The sequence below is a fragment of the Aulonocara sp. 'chitande type north' Nkhata Bay genome, linkage group LG15 (assembly GCF_057382095.1).
Source record: "Aulonocara sp. 'chitande type north' Nkhata Bay isolate Kocher_YH1m ecotype deep benthic linkage group LG15, A_spYH_male_GT1.1, whole genome shotgun sequence".
In the NCBI taxonomy this organism is placed as follows: domain Eukaryota; kingdom Metazoa; phylum Chordata; class Actinopteri; order Cichliformes; family Cichlidae; genus Aulonocara; species Aulonocara sp. 'chitande type north' Nkhata Bay.
Window position 1 is genome coordinate 17,413,412 of NC_141358.1, and position 20,041 is coordinate 17,433,452.

The window sequence follows — 20,041 nt, forward strand, 5'->3', positions numbered from 1 at the left end:
ATTGTCCCACAAGGACCAACAGGACAATTGACCTACTGTATGCTAATGTGAGAGATGCATACAGAGCCACCCCCCTCCCCCCACTAGGGAAGTCAGACCACAACCTGGTTTACCTACAGCCACAATACACACCCCTCGTCCAAAGGCAGCCGGTCACAACGCGCTCCATCCGGAGATGGACCCCAGAAAAGGAGGATGCTCTGAGGGACTGTTATGACACCACAGACTGGGATGTGCTCCTGAGCCCACATGGTGAGGACATAGAGGGGGCGACACACTGTCTTACAGACTACCTCAACTTTTGTGTGGACACGGTCGCCCCTGCTAAGACGGTACGGTGTTATCCTAATAACAAACCGTGGGTAACACAGGAAGTCAAAGCTGTCCTCAACATGAAGAAGAAGGCTTTCAGGAGCAAAGTGAAGGAGGAGATGAAAGCAGCACAGCGGGAGGTGAAACGCTGCCTGAGGGAAGCAAAGGACACCTACAGGAGGAAGGTGGAACAGAAGTTGGAGAGGAACAATATGAGGGAGGTCTGGAATGGTGTGAAAACCATCACAGGCCACAACACCAAGAAAAGCACAGTGGGGGGGGGGGGGGGGGGGGGGGGGGGGGGGACTGTGGAGAAGGCAAACGAACTCAACAACTTCTTCAACAGGTTTGACCAGCCCACAACCCCCCCCCACCCTCACCCTCACCTTCACTACAGAGTCCAATCCCCACTCTCCTACCTCCCTCGCTTCCCCCCCTTCCTGACACCATGACACCCCCCTCCTCCAATCCCTCTCTCAGCAGCAAGACATCTCCCCCCCTCCCCTCCTCCCAAACATCTCCCAGTGTCACAGTGGATCAGGTCAGGAGACAACTGAGGAAGCTTCGCCCCAGAAAGGCAGCAGGCCCAGACAAGGTGTGTCCTAGGATGCTAAAGGCGTGTGCTGCTGAACTTGGGGAGCCGCTACAACGAGTCTTCAACCTCAGTCTGCGACTGGGGAGAGTGCCCGCCCTATGGAAGACATCCTGCATCGTCCTGGTCCCCAAAAAGAACCGGCCCAATGAGCTGAATGACTTCCGACCAGTGGCACTGACGTCACATCTTATGAAGACTCTAGAGCGGCTCTTCCTCAACCTCCTCCGACCACAGGTACAACATGCCCAGGACCCACTACAGTTTGCATACAAGGCGGGTGTCGGAGTGGAGGATGCCATCCTGTACCTCCTACACAGAGCCCACTCACACCTGGATGGGGGAAAAGGCACGGTCAGGATCCTGTTTCTTGACTTTTCCAGTGCCTTTAATACCATCCGGCCCTGTATGCTTCAGGAAAAACTGAACAGGATGGAGGTGGACCCCTGCCTGGTCGCTTGGATCTCCGACTACCTCACCGACAGACCACAGTACGTCAGGCTGAAGGACATCACGTCTGACACAGTAGTCAGCAGCACAGGAGCACCACAGGGAACTGTGCTGTCCCCTCTTCTCTTCACCCTGTACACCTCTGACTTCTGCTACAACTCTGAATTATGCCACATTCAGAAGTTTGCAGACGACACAGCCATCATGGGGTGTATCTGGGATGATCAGGAAGAGGAGTACAGAAGTCTGGTGAGGAACTTTGTCGCATGGAGTCACACAAACCACCTGCAACTCAACACCTCAAAGACTAAGGAACTGGTTGTGGACTTCGGGAGGTCTAGAGCAGGTCCACTGCCGGTTCAGATAGAGGGGGAGGAGGTGGTCAACAAGTACAAGTACCTCGGGCTGTGGGTGGACAATAAACTGGACTGGTCATGCAACACAGAGCACCTGTATAAAAAAGCACAAAGCCGACTGTACTTCCTCAGGAGGCTGAGGTCTTTTAACATCTGCAGGAAGCTCCTGAGGATGTTTTACCAGTCGGTGGTTGCTGGAGTACTTTTCTATGCTGTTGTGTGCTGGGGGAGCAGCACAGCAAAGAAGGACTCATCCAGGCTGGAGAAACTGATCAGGAGGGCTAGCTCTGTGGTCAGCATGAAGCTGGACACTCTGGTGACAGTGGCAGAGAAAAGGACATTAAAGAAACTGATGGACATTATGGACAATGCCAGGCATCCTCTGCACACGGCCATTAACAACCAGAAGAGTCTGTTCAGTGACAGGTTGCTTCTCCCAAAGACAAGAACTAACAGACTTAAAAACTCCTTTGTCCCACACGCCATCAAACTGTTTAACTCCTCTCTGGAGGGGAGAGGGAGGGGAAACAGGAGGACAAAGGAGGGGGGGGAACAACTAAGCTGTAGTGCCTCTTCACCTCACTGTGCAATACCTTTTGTGCAATACTTTTGTAAATAGTCAACAGTGCAATAGACCTCAATACTTGAAATGTGCAATTCACTTGTATTTTTATTTTTTATTCCTATTTATTCTATTTATCCCCTTCGTATATTTTATTTATATTGTCTCTGTATTTATATATATGTGTGTGTGTGTGTGTATATATATATATATAATATTCTGTAACTCTGTAACTTCTGTCGGTGCTGTGCTTTTTTGGAAATCGAATTTCCCAGAGGAACCCACCCGAGGGATTAATAAAGTTCTATCTTATCTTATCTTAAATGGCACTACAACATGTAAAAAAATAATATAAGCTCTGGCGGACTTGGTTCTATGGTAGGTCTTAAAGGGTTAAATAAATATCGTCAAATAATCGAGATCTCAATTTCAGTTAAAATAATCGTGATTATCATTTTTGCCATAATCGAGCAGCCCTACTTAAAACACACATATAATTCATATTTAGCCACTGTAGTCTTGTGTTTGTGATTTCCTAATGTGACTATGGTTTAATAGAATTCCATGAGTAATGATCCCTTGTGTAAAACTCCCGTAAGGTAGGAGTGCGGGGATAAATATCTTGACAAAATTTGAGAACTTTGTGTGATTGCTGGGAGATTTTTTAGAGAGTCGTATTTCCCTCTCTACCTGGAATTGAGGTCTGTTGTTCATTTTTATACACACATTGCAAATGTGCTTATAAGGAGCTGGCACTTAGTCTATGAAGGTCAAAAGCTTCATCCGACAACGGATCGGATTGATATATTGGAGCTATTGACTTCACGTGCAGAGGGTTAAATGCATGCACGCTTACACACATAGGCATAGCATAGGATTGGAATAAACAAGGTCAGAGATCTGTGCTTCATTTGATGTTGTGTATATAAAGTCTTTTGAAGGTTGGTTGAGTCTCTCGTATAAGGAGGGAAAACGGTGTATGGTAGATTGTCTGGATTATCTTTTGTATGTGAAAACTTTGTAGTTGTTAGGGAAGTGAATGTGAGAGTGAATTTTCGCTGGCTTTGCGTGCTTAAAACTGTTGTATTAGACGTTTGTGAAGTTTTTAGCTTGAAAGGAGGATTAGAGAGTGTGTGTGTGAGTGTATGTGTGTCTGTGGGCGGTCTCTCTCTCTCAGGCTGGAGCCTAGCGGAAGTTCGGCTTGACCAGCTTGTGAGACTCTGACTGCCGAAAGGGAAATACAACGAGGCAACCCCAAAGGGAGGAGCCTAAGACCGGCCATTTTGGTAAGGTAAGTGAGGTCAAAAAGCAAAATGGCTGAAGAGGAAAAGGCGACCCCTGGTGGGGGAAAGAGATACAAGCCACTGAAGGAGCAAATACAGGAATTGAAGAAAGCCATTAAAATGACTGAAGGGACTTCTTCAAAAGAGATTGCTCGTCAGTGTCAGGATTTAGAAAAAGAAGTGAAGGAATTATGTGAAAATCAACAGAAGACATTGGAGGACAGAATCCCTCTACATTCCATCTTTCAACTGGAAGGGGAGAAATGTGAAAAGAGGATCAAGGAGCTTGAAGAGGAATCCTTAGGACGTTTTCAGGGGAGGAAAATAAAGGCTGAAAAGAAACTTATGATGGAAAAACAAAGTAAGTATTGTAAGCTTATGATTATCTCCCAAGGTGTTTCCCACTGGATGCAAGAGGAAGTGAACGACATCAAGCCAGCCTTAAAAAAGGAAGCTGAGGCTGAGGGAAAGCTATATCCCAGCCTGAATGACTTCCTGAGTGCCCCACCCCCTCCTTATATTTGTCCAGTGGTGACTTTGGAGGGTGGCACTATGTGGGGGCCGGAAGGAAAAACAGGAAAAGTGACAGGTGGAATTGTCAATTTACAGGAGAATCCTACACCGTCGACATCTGCTCCGGCCACAGTGGAGGCAGACACAGGAGTAGTGCAGTCTCAATCAGGGGTACCTGCACAGAAAGCGATGCAGTCTCAATCAGCGGCAGCTGCATCAGAGGTAAGTCAGCCTCACCCAGTTGCTGGGACATCACAAGGAATCACTACACGGGGGTTGATCTTGATTCCTCCCTCTCTTTTTAGCCCAGATAGAGCTACAGAAGAAGCTCAACCTGTGGCGTCTACAAGTACCGGTCAGGTGACATCGCAACAGCCCAGCCAGGAAAATCCATCCCAGGAGGTCTGGACTTCAGAGGAAGACTCACCTTCAATGCGGTATCAGAGGGCGCCATCAAAGGCGACCCATAAAACCAATCAGAGGTCAACGGTTGATAATTCTGAGAAAGAACAGTGGCAAGGCCACGTTTTTGGGAAAGAATCTGACAATCGGGAGGCCGTGATACAGCTGGAACGCCTCTTGAGAAAATTGGAGGAGGAAGGCGTAGCAACACCACGTAGCGTAGCACAAACACTTTATGCATTGGAAAAGGACTTGGCGGCCTCAGTAAAAAGCAACACACGAAAATCCAGAGAAGTGTCAAACCTGGAAAGGGGAGGATTCGCCCCAAATTTTCAGGCTCCCACAGGAATGACGACCCTTCGCTCTGGGAGGGTTTTGGAGGAACCTAGAGATAAAAGAGCGTCCATCTTTGAGAAGAATCAGAGGAAGACTGTTGCATTGCCAACTGGAGAAGGGCAGTGTGACGCAGAGGAGGAATTACCCCTCACAATGCCTTTATTGACGGGTGTAAGGGGTGAACCAGTCTACCACCCCTATAATATCAGAGATCTTGAGGCTCTGGTGAAGCAGCTGCCCCCAGTCACGGAGGGAGGAGCCGCTTGGTTGAGGAGACTAGGAAGTCTTACAGAAGGAGAGGAATTGGCCCTGGGGGATTTCCGAGCTATCGGTGGGAGGACCTTCAGAGGAGGAGGCCTCGCAGATGTAGAAGAGATAGCAAGAACTGTATGCCAACCAAACGACGTCCCCTATGCAAGGGTGCGAAATGCTCTCTCTGACGCAGTGCGTGAGAAGTATCCGACCCATAACATTGGTACTACACCTAGGATTGTTTGGAGCCCAGAACATTCCCCTAGAGAGTTTATGGAGCATGCAAAAGAACAGTGGATTCTTCAAACTGGTGAACATCCTGGGCGGGAAGGAGAACCAAGGGCGTGGTTCCGATCTGCAGTGTTAGCAGGTCTCCCAGAACGAGTAAGAACAGATTTACAAAAGAATCCTGACTTTGCGGTGGCGGATTCAGTAAAATGGGAGAGGCACATTATACATCGACTTGAGCTGGAGAAAGACGAGGTGAACAAGAAAAAACAGGAGCTGGAGGAGGCGCAAGGGCTGTTAGTGAAATTGAAATTGGCAGAGGCGAGAGAAAAACTAAACGAAAAGAAAAAGGAAAACAAAGATGGACCTAAGAAGATGCTGGTGGCGCAGCCACGGGGCGATCCGGGGCCTGATTGGCCAGATTTGAATCCGGTTCTGTACCCTGATGACCGATGGCCCGTCAATGGATTCCCAAGGCAAGAAAGACCCGCGGGGAATTGGGGGACTACTAGGTCGTTGAGGGGACGTGGTGGATCCCAAAGGGGAGGTGGACCAAGGGGCCGTGGTCTGGGGGGACCTATGCTGGACCCGAATGTATGCCGAAGGTGTGGAGGACGAGGACATTGGGTTCGTAATTGTCCTACGCCATGGCCACCAGAAACAGGTTATCTATCATCACCCCAGGCACAGGGAACTTTTCGAGGCAGAGTGGGCCAGACAAGGGGACATCAAGCTCCAAACCCAGGCATGGCGCCAGCGGCTCAGTATCCCCTGGGCTACTGGGGCGGAGAGGAGGAGCTGTACTGACAGGACCCACAGAGACCAGACAACATGGGAGTGGCAGATCCTATGTTGTCAATGAGTGTGGAAGGAGATGAAATGACCTTCCTTGTGGACACTGGGGCTACCTATTCAACACTGAAACAAAAACCAAACAGTGCCACACTTTCCAACCATGTGGTCAGTGTTGTGGGGTTCTCTGGGGTACCAATGACGCTGCCGACAACCAATCCAGCCCTGACGGTGCTGGGAAAACAGACATTGAAGCACAGCTATGTGGTGTCTCCCCATGTGCCTGTGAACTTGATGGGCAGGGATCTGCTCATTAAACTGGGGGCCACCATCATGTGTTCAGCTGATGGATTAACAGTTACACTTCCAGGAGGAAAAGAGTTTCCGTGCCTGGGGACATTTTCAAAGAACCAGTACTTGCTGAAAGACTGTGAACAAACGACCGCTGACATCTATTGGGGTCGTATGGTGGAAGAAGGCATACTAAGACAATATCAGTTGTGGAAACCTTGGATTATGGCCTTGGCAGTCTTCTCTCTCCCCAGGGATCCGTTCCATGTCACCCTCTATTATGATAGAAATGATGATGAAATTTACAGGGACCTGTTCCAGTCTGACCTTGAAGGCCAGACTTGGAATGTGTGTTCTCAAAACATCTATGTCGGTCCGGAGGGCGTCGCGGCAGCAGTAAAATTAACCGACGAACAACGGCCTTGGTTCAAAATGGGACCTGATTCAGTGCCCCATATAACATTGGCGGTCCATGAGAGTCATCAGGCGAAGGAGCTGGGAACGATGGTCAAGAGAGCCCTCGAGGAACCTGGCTGGCAAGCTACTCAGATTCCAGACGTTTGGTACTCGCCAAAATGCAAAATTTATCGTATCACTTGTCAATCAGAGGACACAGTGAGGTTGGAGCATGAACAAATCTCAAGAATCCATGGGAGAGAAAGAACAGACCATGCGGATGCAGTTGCCGCACTTGCGACTCTTCCTGACACCTTGTGGTCAGCAGGGCCTACGGATGTGGGCCAGGCAACGTGTTCGCCCGTTTTATTCCAGCTGAAGTCTGAAACGCCAATTTGGAAACCACAGTATAGGCAAAAGAGAGAAGCTGAGGAGGGAATTGCAGAAACCATTGAGGGGCTATTGAAAGTAGGGGTGCTTGAGCCCTCTCAATCCTACTGGAATACTCCTATTTTGCCAGTAGAGAAGCATGGGACAGGAAAGTACAGAATGGCACATGACTTAAGAGCCATCAATGCCATTTTACGTACTGACACGGTGCCAGTCCCAAATCCATACACAGCATTAACGGCATTAACACCAGACCAGAAGTGGTTTACATGTATTGATCTAGCGAATGCATTTTTCTGTCTCCCATTGCATGAGTCTCTGAGGGACATTTTTTCATTCACATATGGGGGACAACAGTACAGATACACAAGGTTGCCACAAGGGTTTGCACTTTCCCCTGGCATTTTCAACCAAGTGTTGAAAGAAGCTTTATCGCCATGCCATCTCCCAGAGGGGTGTTCACTAGTGCAATATGTTGATGATTTGCTCATTGCAGCTCCGTCTGCTTTGGCATGCACGGCAGCTTCACTTACCATACTGAAGAGACTCGCTGAGTGCGGTTTCAAGGTCAGTAAAGAAAAGTTGCAGTTGGTCCGACCAGAAGTAACATTTCTGGGCCGTGTCATTGCTCACAAATCAGTGGGTTTGCTAAACACTCATCGTGATCAGATTTTGACACATCCAAGACCGCATACGGTTAAGGAGCTGCTCTCATTCTTGGGGTTAACAGGATACAGCCGGCACTTCATTCCAAATTATGCAGGCAAAACAGCCCTGTTGAGGGATTTGGTAAAAACGGCAGGTGTCAGAAATCTTAAGGCTGAACTGCCATGGACATCGGCCACTGAGTCGGCGTTTATTGCATTAAAACAGGACTTGTCCAGATCGGCTGATCTTGCTATCCCTAATTATGAACAACCCTTCTATCTTGATGTTTCTGAAACACACGGGATAGCTAATGGGGTGTTGTTTCAGAAAAAAGGGGGAGGAAGAGATGTACTTATGTACGTCAGCATCAGGCTGAATCCATTAGAGACAAGGCACCCGAGATGCACTCAGCATGCCATTGGGGTGTCAAAAATTATACAAAAGACAGCACATATAGTGAGGGACCATCCGTTGAAGGTGCTGACCACCCACAGTGTGGTGGCATATGTTAACTCACAAGCCTTCACCATGACACCTCTTACACAACAGAGAGTGTGTAAAGTTTTAGACGCTCCTAACTTGACCTTCACACATGAAGGAATTAACATGGCAGATTTAATGGAGTCAGGAGGAGAACCTCATGACTGCGCAAAGAGAGCTGAAGTGGACGAGAAGATAAGAGAAGACTTGAAAGCAGAACCTTTGACAGGAGCTGAAGATTGGTTCACGGATGGATGCTGCTACAGGGATGACGAAGGATTAAAAGCAGGCTACGCGGTAGTTTGCAGAAAAGGGGCTGCATTTGAAGTGAAGGAGGCTGGAAGACTTGAAGGGCAGCAGTCAGCCCAAAGAGCAGAAGTAATTGCTCTAAGTAGAGCTTTGAGACTTGCAAAAGGAAAAAGAGTCAACATTTACACGGACTCAGCTTATGCCTTTGGAGCGGCTCATGTGGAGCTGGCCCAATGGAGAAGAGCAGGATTCAGGACAGCAGATAACGCACCAATCTGCCACAAAAAGGAAATGGAGGAACTTGAGCAGGCCTTGGGAGATCCAGAGGAGGTGAGCATCATAAAATGCAAAGGCCACTCCTCAGGGACCGGCCTGATGACCAGAGGAAATCAGGAAGCCGATCGAGCTGCAAAAGAGGCAGCGGGTTATAAAGCATCACGACAGATGGTACAAATAACGGTGGAAGAAGAATTAGGAGTTAACATGCTAGAGGAAGCCAGGAAGGCCCAAGGGGAGGCCGCCCCAGAAGAGAAGGGGATCTGGAAGAGTCGAGGAGCCTGGGAAGAAGGAGGTCTCTGGCGAGGACCTGACGGTCGACCAGTGTTGACAGCCAACTTGGCAAAACAGAAGATTGCCGAAGCGCACGGCCTTGGACATGTAGGTGTCGCCCAGATGGGGAGACATCTGTGCCATTGGTGGCATCCCTTTTTGAAGGATATGATCAAGGAGAAGGCTAGGACGTGTCTGATCTGTGGGAGGCACAATCCGAAGCCAGTGATTAAACCAGAGGCAGGTAAGTTCCCCATTCCAGAAAGACCAGGTGAAGAGATTGTCATTGACTTCACTGACATGATTGATCCAGGCCCAGGAGGAGTTCGATATCTACTGGTAAGTGTAGATGCTTTGACGGGCTGGCCTGAGGCATGGCCTACCAAGAGGGAGGATGCAAAAAGTGTGATTAAGTGTTTAATCAATCATTACATCCCCCGGTATGGTTTCCCGAAGCGGATTAGGTCCGACAATGGGACTCATTTCAAAAACAAAGATTTGGCAGAGGTAGAACAGAAGCTGGGGTTGCAACATAGATTTGGCACGGTATATCACCCCCAGTCGCAGGGAAAGGTAGAAAGAATGAATCTAAACCTGAAGAATAAAATTGCTAAAATTTCTGCTCACACGGGGCTAAATTGGGTAGCAGCCCTGCCAATTGCATTGATGATAATAAGATGTTGTGTTAATCAATCCACAGGTTTCACACCATATGAGCTGTTGACAGGACGACAGTTTCCAGGTCCTTGGACAACAGTTCCGGCGGAAGAAAGTGTAAAAAGTAACAGAAAACATATTGAATGTTGGAAAGAATTAAAAGCTCTTGTGTCTAGTTTCACACAACAGGTTGGAGAAGGGGTGAAAGCGGAGGACAGGTCCATCCCCGATGCCAAGGCGGTGTGGCTGAAGGTCATTAAGCGAAAGTGGAGAGACCCGAGGTGGACCGGACCCTTCGAAGTAACTGCTCGAACCACCAGTGCTGTCCGTCTGAAGGGGAAAGGGGAGACCTGGTTCCATTGGTCTCAGTGTGCAGTCGCGGACGAGAGCTTGCTGGAGCTAACCTCCACCCCATCGACGCAGGGGGGAACATAGAGGCAGAATAATCCTCTCTCCCCCTGTGCCACGGTCCTCCTCAGTAGTCTAACCTGAGTTGAGGCGAAGAAAGAAGAGGAGCGTCACGCGCCAAGGAGGAATCCATTCCAGGCTTTTAAATAGGCTAGGGCTCTAGTCTAAAGTATTTGATAGTTTAAAGGAATCGTAATAGTTTTGTATGTTAATCGCATATTTTTATACTCATAACTTTATACTCTTCTTTTTGTAATTTTATCTTTTTAGTACAGAGTAAAAGTAAACGAGCCTGGGAACAGTCATCATGAAATTGTGGGAAAATTGGAGAATAACGGGGGTGTTATAAGTGTTATAACGTGTTTCTTTGTTTTTTGGCAGACAGGTGAATTGCCCAGACGCAGAGGTCTATCCGCTCCAGAGCCCGAACCGATCAAATCGTCGAAAAAAGTCAAGCGTGCGGTTGGTTCAGGTGGGGATGATGGGTGTCTCAAAGCCAGTGGCGGAGTCGAGTTTGGGTATGTTAATGGATCCACGACAGCGTTCACATTCGATTTGTGTGAGGTAATTAAATGCTTGGGTGACGGGAATAGCTGGAGAACATATAATGTGTGGGTTTGTTATCATCCAATGATGTGTTACCCTAAGTCGGTGTGGGGCCCATCATGGGATAGTGACATCTACACCTATGTAACGGATCAGTGGTGTTCTTGGCAGGATGTGGTCGCGTGGACAGGGGTAGGATGGCAGCCGACAGTGCCACCGGCCCTTGAAGGAATAGCTATTCAGAGAGATTATTCTGTTACAAATAACCCTATTACTCTTTCCCTAGGACCATGGAGTGAACTCCCTGAACCTGGGTTTGATGGAGGTGCGTTTTATTTAGTAGTAGGGGTAGATAAAGTAGGGACAGATCCATTCGGGTTAATTCGGGTGAATTTATTTAATCCCAGGTCTAAACCGCTGGGAAATGACTCAGCACTGAATCTCACGGAGCAAATGGATCCCTTAGAGGCAGTTACTTACAAGGACTCAGAAGAGAAATGGTTTGTTGCCACTGATTATACTAGGTTAAAACCTCAGGAGTTGATAGAGCGGGCCACAGGTTTCGGAGATAGGAATCTTTGGTTAGATTGGGTGGCTCAAAATGCTAAAGAGCAGGAAGTGGTTGATTGTGTTGCTTGTGCTACCGCTCGACCTCATTTGTTTACTGAACCCGCTCCTCTGTATCCAGAGGATGAGTGGGGATATAATTGCATGCTGAGATTAACTAGAGAGGCGGTGGACACAGGTAACTGCACCACTTTGTCAGGTTTATATCCGCCAATTGATAAACGTACACAACCAGGTTCATTCACACCAAAACGAGATAATTATACATGTTTTGAGTTTTCTACAGACAGAGTGAGATTTAGGGTAGGAAGGATTGATCCAAGCTGGTGTCAGAGGACAATCACAGGTAGGACTACCAATGATGTAAGTGACCCAAGCACAATTATAGGCACCTGGGCGAGAGGTGGGCTATATTATTATTGTGGGGAGTATACCCTTTTGGTGCAGGTTCCCTTGGGGAGTGTGGGAACGTGTGCTCTGGTGCGCCTAGCTGCACCTTTGATGCTCATAGGCAGTAGGCTAGAGACAGTTCCACAGCGAGGCGCGGATGTGTCTACAGCCAGACGAAGGAGAGCCACAGGGGGTATCCACAGGTATGATACAATACGGGACTCGCCAACCTGGATTGACTCCATAGGAGTTCCCAGAGGAGTTCCAGATGAGTATAAGTTAGTTGATCAGATAGCGGCCGGGTTTGAAAGTGTGTTTTTGTGGGTGACTCCAAATAAAAACGTTGATCGCATTAATTATGTTCATTATAATGTGTTGAGACTCTCTAATCTCACTAGGGACGCGGTGGAAGGTCTTGCAGAACAATTAGGTCCGACGTCGTTAATGGGAATCCAAAATCGAATGGCGCTGGACATGTTATTGGCTGAGAAGGGAGGCGTGTGTGCGATGTTTGGGGACTTATGTTGCACCTTTATTCCCAACAATACAGCTCCGGACGGAACGGTCACGCGGGCGCTGGAGAATTTGAAAGCGTTATCTAGAACCATGCATGAGCAATCAGGCGTGAACTCGAGGCTGGGAGACTGGATCACATCTGTTTTTGGGCAAACTCTTTTAGTTTTTCTAGGTTTATTGCTAATCGGGTGTTGTCTCATTCCTCTGGTGAGGCAGGTGTTGGGTAATCTGGTGAGCAGGGCCATAGCTTCTGGTTCAGCTGGGTCAGCTGGTCCGGAACATATGATGCCGTTGCGAGAAGCCGCTTGGACGGAGGAGTGACACAATATCTCTAAATGTTGGCCTTTTTTCTAAAGGCCAAAGAGGAGGAGTGTGATCAGGAGATATTTTATTTTGTATTCTTATAATCAGTTATCATTGATTAATCATTTACCATTGTTGAATCTGTTGACAGAATAATCTTTTAATTACATCTGTGTTACTCTGAGCAAATATTAATGCACACTGACTGTTTATTGAGGTTCTGTATCATTTTTGTTATCTGCTTAAGTTGTTGCACTTTAGTGCAGTCACACCGCTCAGACCCACCAGTCCTGTTGGGCCCAGGCCCGTCTGCGTTCAGTTCTGCACGTACGCCGGCCTGTAACCACATGCACGCACTTATGTAACACACGCACGTTCACCTACACACTTAGTAATAATAGGAGGGTCGTCTGAGGACAGTTTTTCTGATAGATACACTTTCACAAAAGGCACAATGTAATACACACTTGTTTTTCTCTTAAGAGTAGCAGTTGATGTCTATATAAGGGAAAACTCTTTGAGAGGCGGGGAATTGTTATCATTTGTGATCATTTCCAGTAAAGATCCAACTGTGATGTCATAATGGCAATATAAGGAGACGGGACGGTCCAGTCGACGAAGGATTGTATTGCAAATTGTCTTTCCCACACTGACTGCGCAAAGTGTGTAATAAAGATCACTATTTTTTGACACCTACTTCGGCCTGGGCTTGCTTTCTTCTCTTCCCTAAATCGAACGAACCATAATAACGCGTAAGGTGTGGGGTAGTGACTCCACAGTCACACAGAGTTGTTTTGCTAGTTCAGAGTCAATGAAATTTTGTTCTGCTCCAGAATCAATAAGCACAGAAAGTGAATGACACTCGGAGTGGACCAAAAGCTTAGCCGGCAGGGCTAAACGTGGAGGAGATTTATCCTGATTCAAACCGCCCACCAGTACTCCTACCATCACTGGCGGGCACGGCCTTTTGCTCGCGACGGACAGGAGGCAATCATGTGTCCCTTATTACCACAATACAGACACTCACCGGCCGTGATGCGTCGCTGACGTTCTGCAGCAGTTAGGTGAGAGCTGCCGATTTGCATGGGCTGTACCTCTCCGTCGGCGCCCCCTGATGTCCGGGAGGACTGGTAATCGGCCGAAACCTCCGCCCCTCGTGGCCCTGCGGCCTCCTGGAAACTGGAGTTCCGTGCTTGCCGACGAGCTCGTAGCCGCTCATCCACCTTAATACATAACGACATCAATTCGTCAAAAGCAGTGGGTAGGTCCCGCATAATCAATTCATCTTTCAGATCTTCCCGGATGTTATTTAACAATGTGCTCCTGAGCGCATCCAGTCCCCAGCCGGTTTCTTCTGCCAAAATCCAAAAGTCGATTGAATAGTCTGCCATACTCCGCTTACCTTGCTTAAAGTTAAGGAGGCGGAGCGCCGCAACCTCGACTCCAGAGCCCTGATTAAACACAGTCTTAAAGTTAATCACAAACCTCTCAAAAGAGAGAGAGTTGGAGTTTAACACGACCTGGGCCCATTTCAAAGCCCGGTCACGAAGCATCTGTACCAAAAAAGCAATCTTTGCCCCGTCATTGTTATGAAAACGCTGCTGTTCGCGGAAAATCAATGAACACTGGGCCAGAAAGCCAGGGCACTTCTCTGTCTCCCCCGAAAAGGGCTCAGGCGAAGGCAGGGGACCGTCAGAGGATGGGGTGGCTGCCGATGAGTGACCTGCCGTAGCCGCCGCGAGTGTCTCCTGCGGGGCAGGGTGAGCCGGCTGGGGGGTCCCTGGCTGTACTCCCCCTGGCGTAGTCAAACCAGAAACAGCTTGAGTTAGTGCAGCGATCTCACCTCGCAGCTGATGTAGCATTTGTTCGTGGCGAGTCAGCGCCGCTTCTTGGGCAGCCAGTGCCTGACCGATGGTATTCTGATCTGCTGAGTCCATGTTGTGGCTGGATCGTTCTGTCAGGTTTCGTAGATCGGACTCACGCGCAGACCACTAGTGTCTTCAAAAGGTGCATTTATTTACAGTGTTCCTCTACAGTGGAATTCATATATACATATAATGGTGTCAAGGGAAAAGGGGCCGGGGTTCCAGGGTCCAGGAGCGAAAGAGGCAGGAGTCCAGGAAGGGAAGGTTTTCATTCAGCCCTCGCACATCTCCTCTCCTTTCCTCTATCTCTCTTGCTTCCGTTCAGTCGCCATGCACAGGGAAAGAACAGGTCCAGAGGCGATCTATACACAGGCAGAAAAAAACCATTAGTTTCCTGGTTCAGACAGGCTCACAAACTGACTTTACAAAATACAGGACGACTGACGCTGATGGCTCAACGATCCAGCGACGAGTAGAGCAGACTCGCCCTCTTAAGAAGGGTTCCAATCTCTTATGATCAGCAACAGATGTGCTGATCACCTCCAGGTGTGTAGGCCAGGGGCAGGAGCCCATACTGAGCTCCGCCCCGGCAGGAGAAAGAGAGAATGGAAGAGGGCGAGAGAGAAAGGGAAACAAAAACAAAGCACCTGACAGCTGTCAGCTGTCGAGGAGCGGAGACCATGACACGCACGTTATATGACGCGGCTTTGTACGGGTCCATGTCCCCCATCGTGAGTCCCGTGTTGTAGGCAGCGGTGCGGGATCTCAGAGCGTCGCGGATGGTTTTATCCACCAATCCACCAATGGCTTCTGGTTGGGAAACGTTGTGATAGTCTTTGTCTCCACTGTATCATCCGCTAGTTTCCCGATGAATCCCACAACCGCTTCCGTAAACACGTTGACATCATCATCGGAGCTGTTTCTGAACATGTCCCAGTCTGCGTTGTTGAGTGCGTCCTGTAACGTGGCCACCGATTGATCCGTCCAGCGCGCGACCTTGCTCTGAACCGGAACTTCCTGTTTCAGTCTTTGTTTGTATTTTGGCATGAGGAAGATGGCGGTGTGATCGAATTTGCCAAACGGAGGGCGAGATTGTGCCTTTTAGCCGTCCTTGACCGTAGTGTAGCAGTGGTCCAGTGTCCTTTCACCTCTGGTGGGGCAGGTGATGTGTTGATAAAAGTTCGGCGCTGCGCGTTTGAGGTTGGCACTATTAAAGTCCCCTGTCACAATAAGCGCAGCGTCCCGGTGTTGTGTCTGGTGCTGTGTCTGGTGCTGTGTGAGTGCCTCATGCAGCTCGCATAAGGCGGTGACTGTGTCCGCTTGTGGTGGAATATAAACGGCACTTATAATGACCGATGTAAATTCTCGAGGTAGATAAAAAGGACGACACATGATGGACAGTAGTTCCAGATTTGGTGTGCAGGAGCGTGTGAGAGGAACAACGTTTGCACTGTTGCACCAATTGTTGTTCACCATTAAACACACGCCGCCTCCCCTTGACTTCCCCGAGTCCCGTGTCCTGTCCATGCGGTGAACCGAGAAGAACACGGCCGGCTGGATGGCGTGGTCCGGCACTGCTGGGTTTAGCCATGTCTCGGTGAAGCAGAGGAGATTGCAGTCCCGAATGTCTCTCTGGAACTTTATCCTGGCCCTGAGCCCTCAAGCTTGTTCTCCAGTGACTGGACGTTGGCGAGCAGGATTCTAGGCAGAGGTGTGCGGTGTGCACGAGCTCTCAACCTGTTCCTGATGCCGGCTTGCTTCCCTCTAAGCCGCCTTTTCCCTCTAGGCTGCCGCTTCCCTTTGTTCTCCCTCAAGATCTCGCTCGGCCAGCTCGGATCCGCAGTTAAAAACTTCGAATTGTGTGTACATTGTATACCAATAGAAACAAGAGTGTCACTGTCATACCTAATGTACCCAATGGTGATGATTTTGCAGATTTAGAGACGCTGAAAACTAACTTAAAAAACAAAGACAAAGAAAAGGTGGTCGGAGCAGTCGTGACGGCAGCCGACCTCACCGGCTCTCAGCTAACTTCAAAGCTGTAGCCTGGTCAACACCCTTCTAGACTCCTATCAACCCCCCAAATTTCACTGTAGGCATCCTGTGGTGAAGTCAACTGGTGAATTATCTGCATTTACAACTCTTCTCCTGTCCTGTTTTCACCACAGAACAAGCTTTGTAAAGGAAATTGGATCAAGGTGTTTTGGTCTTCTTGGCTCAAAACCTCAAGTGTTCATGATGTAAATGTAGACAAAAGGCTTCTCTGTTTACATCCTTCTTGCAGAAGACAAAAGAATAGGTGATGTTGCACAAATTCCATGGTAAATATCCAACTTGGACTAATCCATTGTCCTTCATACACATAGGCAATTGGCCTGTTCCAGTTCGTTTAGCTGTTCAATGTCCTGCAGCGAGTCAGATCCTTTGAGTCAGACTAGCAGGTCTGTCTTACCAGAGCAGTTCACCTTCCCAGTTACTGGTGAATCAACCTTCCATTCAGGTTCAGAGCAGTTGAAAAGTTGGCAGTGTTCCTGGATGTGTTGCTAAAGCAACCAAACAAACTGTCTCGCTCTCAGTGATGCTATATGGCCACAGTCCAGAAGAATGTGTAGCCAGTGGCATCACAAGCATAACCATTGGTCTCGTTGTTTATGTGAGCGGTTGTGTTCTTAAACCGCCACCAGTAGTTGTTGAAAACCCATGCGGGTACTGGGTGTGGTTTGCTCTGTTCCAGTGCGCTCCCTGTCATCCCACTCTGGGTCCACAGGCTCAAGAAGATGCACAGCACATTCCCAGCCATTCTGATGAGTACCTGTGGCTCAGTTGGTTTCTTCACTTTGCAACAGTATAGCGCTTCTGTTCTAATCGTGCAGATCTGCTCAAACATAGATCATCAAACAAAACTTTCAGTGCACCATGAAAGTAACAAAATAAAAGGAAAGAAAGAAAATAAAGGAAAGCAAAGGAAAGAAAGGCCTTGTTTAAGTCATGACACGTGTTCTTCATGCCAGGGGGATAAATCATAACAACCCAATTGGCAGGCTCAACTTAGTAACAAAAGACAAATCAACAGCCAGTTTAATCTCAAACATTCATCCAATCAGCCATACACACAACATACAGCATAACCCTGTTGTCTTAGCACATAATAAGTTTCTTCTCATGTAACTAAATGTGTGCCATTGTAAAACTTCTTCACGCATCAGAAACTCACAATCAACTCACTCAGCTCACTCATTTAAGACCCCTCATCAGCATTCTGTTTTCTCCTCTATGATGCAACCATCTGTCCTCCTATAATATTCAGTCCACTAGTCTATGTATCACTTTCATTTTACTAGTGACTTGGACAAGATGACAAACAGAATCTCATGCTTAAGATGCTGTCTGGTCTTCATGAGTATCATTTATTGTGTATGTGCATGTAAGGGTTAGTATAGTTAATGCATTTTCTGTATGTTTTTGTGTTCCTCTCTCATCACACTTTCATTATTCTCATCACTGCTTAAACAACACACATCTCTCTCTCTGTTTTTTTTTTAACTGTCTTTTTCTCCAAAACAGAAAGTAGCATTACAGCTATTTCAGACTGAGAAACACCAAACACTCTTCATGCTATCATTCATCCACACATCTATTTTATTTCTTTTTGTCCACTGGGCAGGTAATCTGCAGAATCATGTCTGCCCCAGCTGGATACCTTTTCACACACACCGTGACGTCAGACACACTCACACTCACTTCCGCTTAGCTCATTATTTCACTTCATTCGTCAACGATCCACACACCACGTGGTGGCCAATAAAAACTTTGCAGTGTATTTCATCCTCTTTCAAGGCAGACTTACACAGTTTATTCTCCATTACAAGACAACAATCAGCCACACTCACGTAGACCACGTCTGGCCCGCACACACACAACATAGGCCTATCGCTTGCGTCTACACGCATAGCTAGCGCCTACACGCACAGCTAGCGCCTACACGCACAGCTAGCGCTCTCTGTTGAAAACTCTCAAACGCCCCATATGGCGGAGAATTCAACCATCGGACACTCTCTAACACCCCAAATGGCGGAGATTCCGGACTCTCTTCACGGCAGAGTCACCAAACCTAGGTTGTCTCTGCGCCCCACACGGCGGAGAAGCCTGCATCTCTCACGCGGCTAGCGCGCTCCCGTACCTGCGTTCAACGCAGGGTCACGTAGCCGCTCTCTAAGGCCTTCTGTACTTACTGTTCGTGTTGTTTTCGTTCATGGGAAGAGTCTCTGGATCCCGTCAATCGTCATCCATCCCAAGGGGAGTTCAGGCGCAAACTTCACGGCCTGGTAACAAAGCACCAGGGCTTTACGTCAATCATCCCAGACGTTGCGGTGGCGTCCTCTTCCTCTCCTCGGTGGATGCGATGTGTTAGGTTCTGGCTCCGAAGGACCAAATAAATGTTGGGTCTGTGTTTCCACAAGCCCCGCTAATTCTAGAGACTTATTCATCATGAAGAAAACAAGACAGTCGATCGATCAATCACTTGCGCAAGGGAGGCCTGTGTCCACCACGAAAATGACCTCGACGACGACCTCCCTTGCTGCCCTTTTTATTGAGACACAGTTCACACAATAAACATCAGAACAAAGCCACGCTCACATGGTTCTAAGACAAGGCATTGTATGTATATGTGTGAACTTCTGTAAGAGTGTGTGTGTGTGTGTGTGTGTGTGTGTGTGTGTTTTATGTGAGAATGTGTGTGTGTGACCTCCTGCTGACCAAAGGGTCGTAAACGCAGGAAGCTTACATCAAAAGAAGCAGATCTTCCAGATAGGATGTATCTGCAATAAAACATTACAGCCCCCCCCATCCAGAACCTCGAGAATCTGGGGGGAAGGACAGTGGAATTTCTTTCATCAGAGTTGGCAAGCATAGAAATGACAACATTTAACAATTCACTCTAACAGATAGGTTGGACCACGAAGGATACACCTGACCCATCCTTCAAATGTCGGGAAAAGGGGGATGCATTTGTCGCTGCATTTGGAGGAGTCTTTGAATTTGGACAGTCTTCATTGCGTCGCTGTGATGTTTGCCTTCAAACGCGGCCTTCAAAGCATGCTGCCCCTGAATTTGGACAGTCAGAATCAGAAGAAAGCGCGTTGCTAGGACTAATTGGAGGCAAATTTAATTTCAAAAGACTATCTCCCAGCCCATTGTTCCTTCAGTCACTTTCAGTCATTATGCAAATGTACTGTTTATAAGATTGGTGAAACCTGCAGTTAGCTGAGACTGAAGAAGTAGAAACGTTTCTCCCACTGAAAATGCTACATCCAGATGAACAGAATAAACTTTTGGGGATAGGGTGAGAAGTTCAGCCATCAGGGAGGGGCTCAGTGTAGAGCCGCTGCTCCTCTGGATCAAAAGGAACCAGTTGAGGTGGTTTGGGCATCTGCCTCCTGGGCGCGTCCTGGGTGACATGTTCCGGGCATGTCCCACCGGGAGGAGGAACCCGGGGCAGACCCAGGTCACACGGGAAAGATTATGTCTCTCGACTGGCCTGGGAACGCCTTGGTGTTCCACCGTACAAGCTGAAGGAGTTGCCTGGAGAGAGGGAGGTTTGGGCTTCCCTGCGGCTGCTGCCCCCGCAACCCGACCCCAGATAAGTGGAGGATGGATGGATGGGATGGACCAGCAACATACAAGATATTTGTCACAATTTTTTTATA

The 20,041-nt window shown here is 48.2% G+C and overlaps 1 protein-coding gene across 1 annotated transcript; it reads left to right on the forward strand.

The window, feature by feature from the left end:
* The first annotated feature begins 3,579 nt into the window (after positions 1-3,579).
* LOC147312870 (uncharacterized) lies at positions 3,580-6,093 on the forward strand. Its single transcript, XM_086264195.1, has one exon. It carries the CDS (start codon positions 3,586-3,588, stop codon positions 6,091-6,093), a length of 2,508 nt encoding a protein of 835 aa, XP_086120321.1. The 5' UTR covers positions 3,580-3,585.
* The last annotated feature ends 13,948 nt before the right edge of the window (positions 6,094-20,041 follow it).

Coding starts and splice junctions, on each gene's coding strand:
- LOC147312870 (XM_086264195.1), top strand. CDS start 3,586: ATGGCTGAAGAGGAAAAGGCGACCCCTGGTGGGGGAAAGAGATACAAG.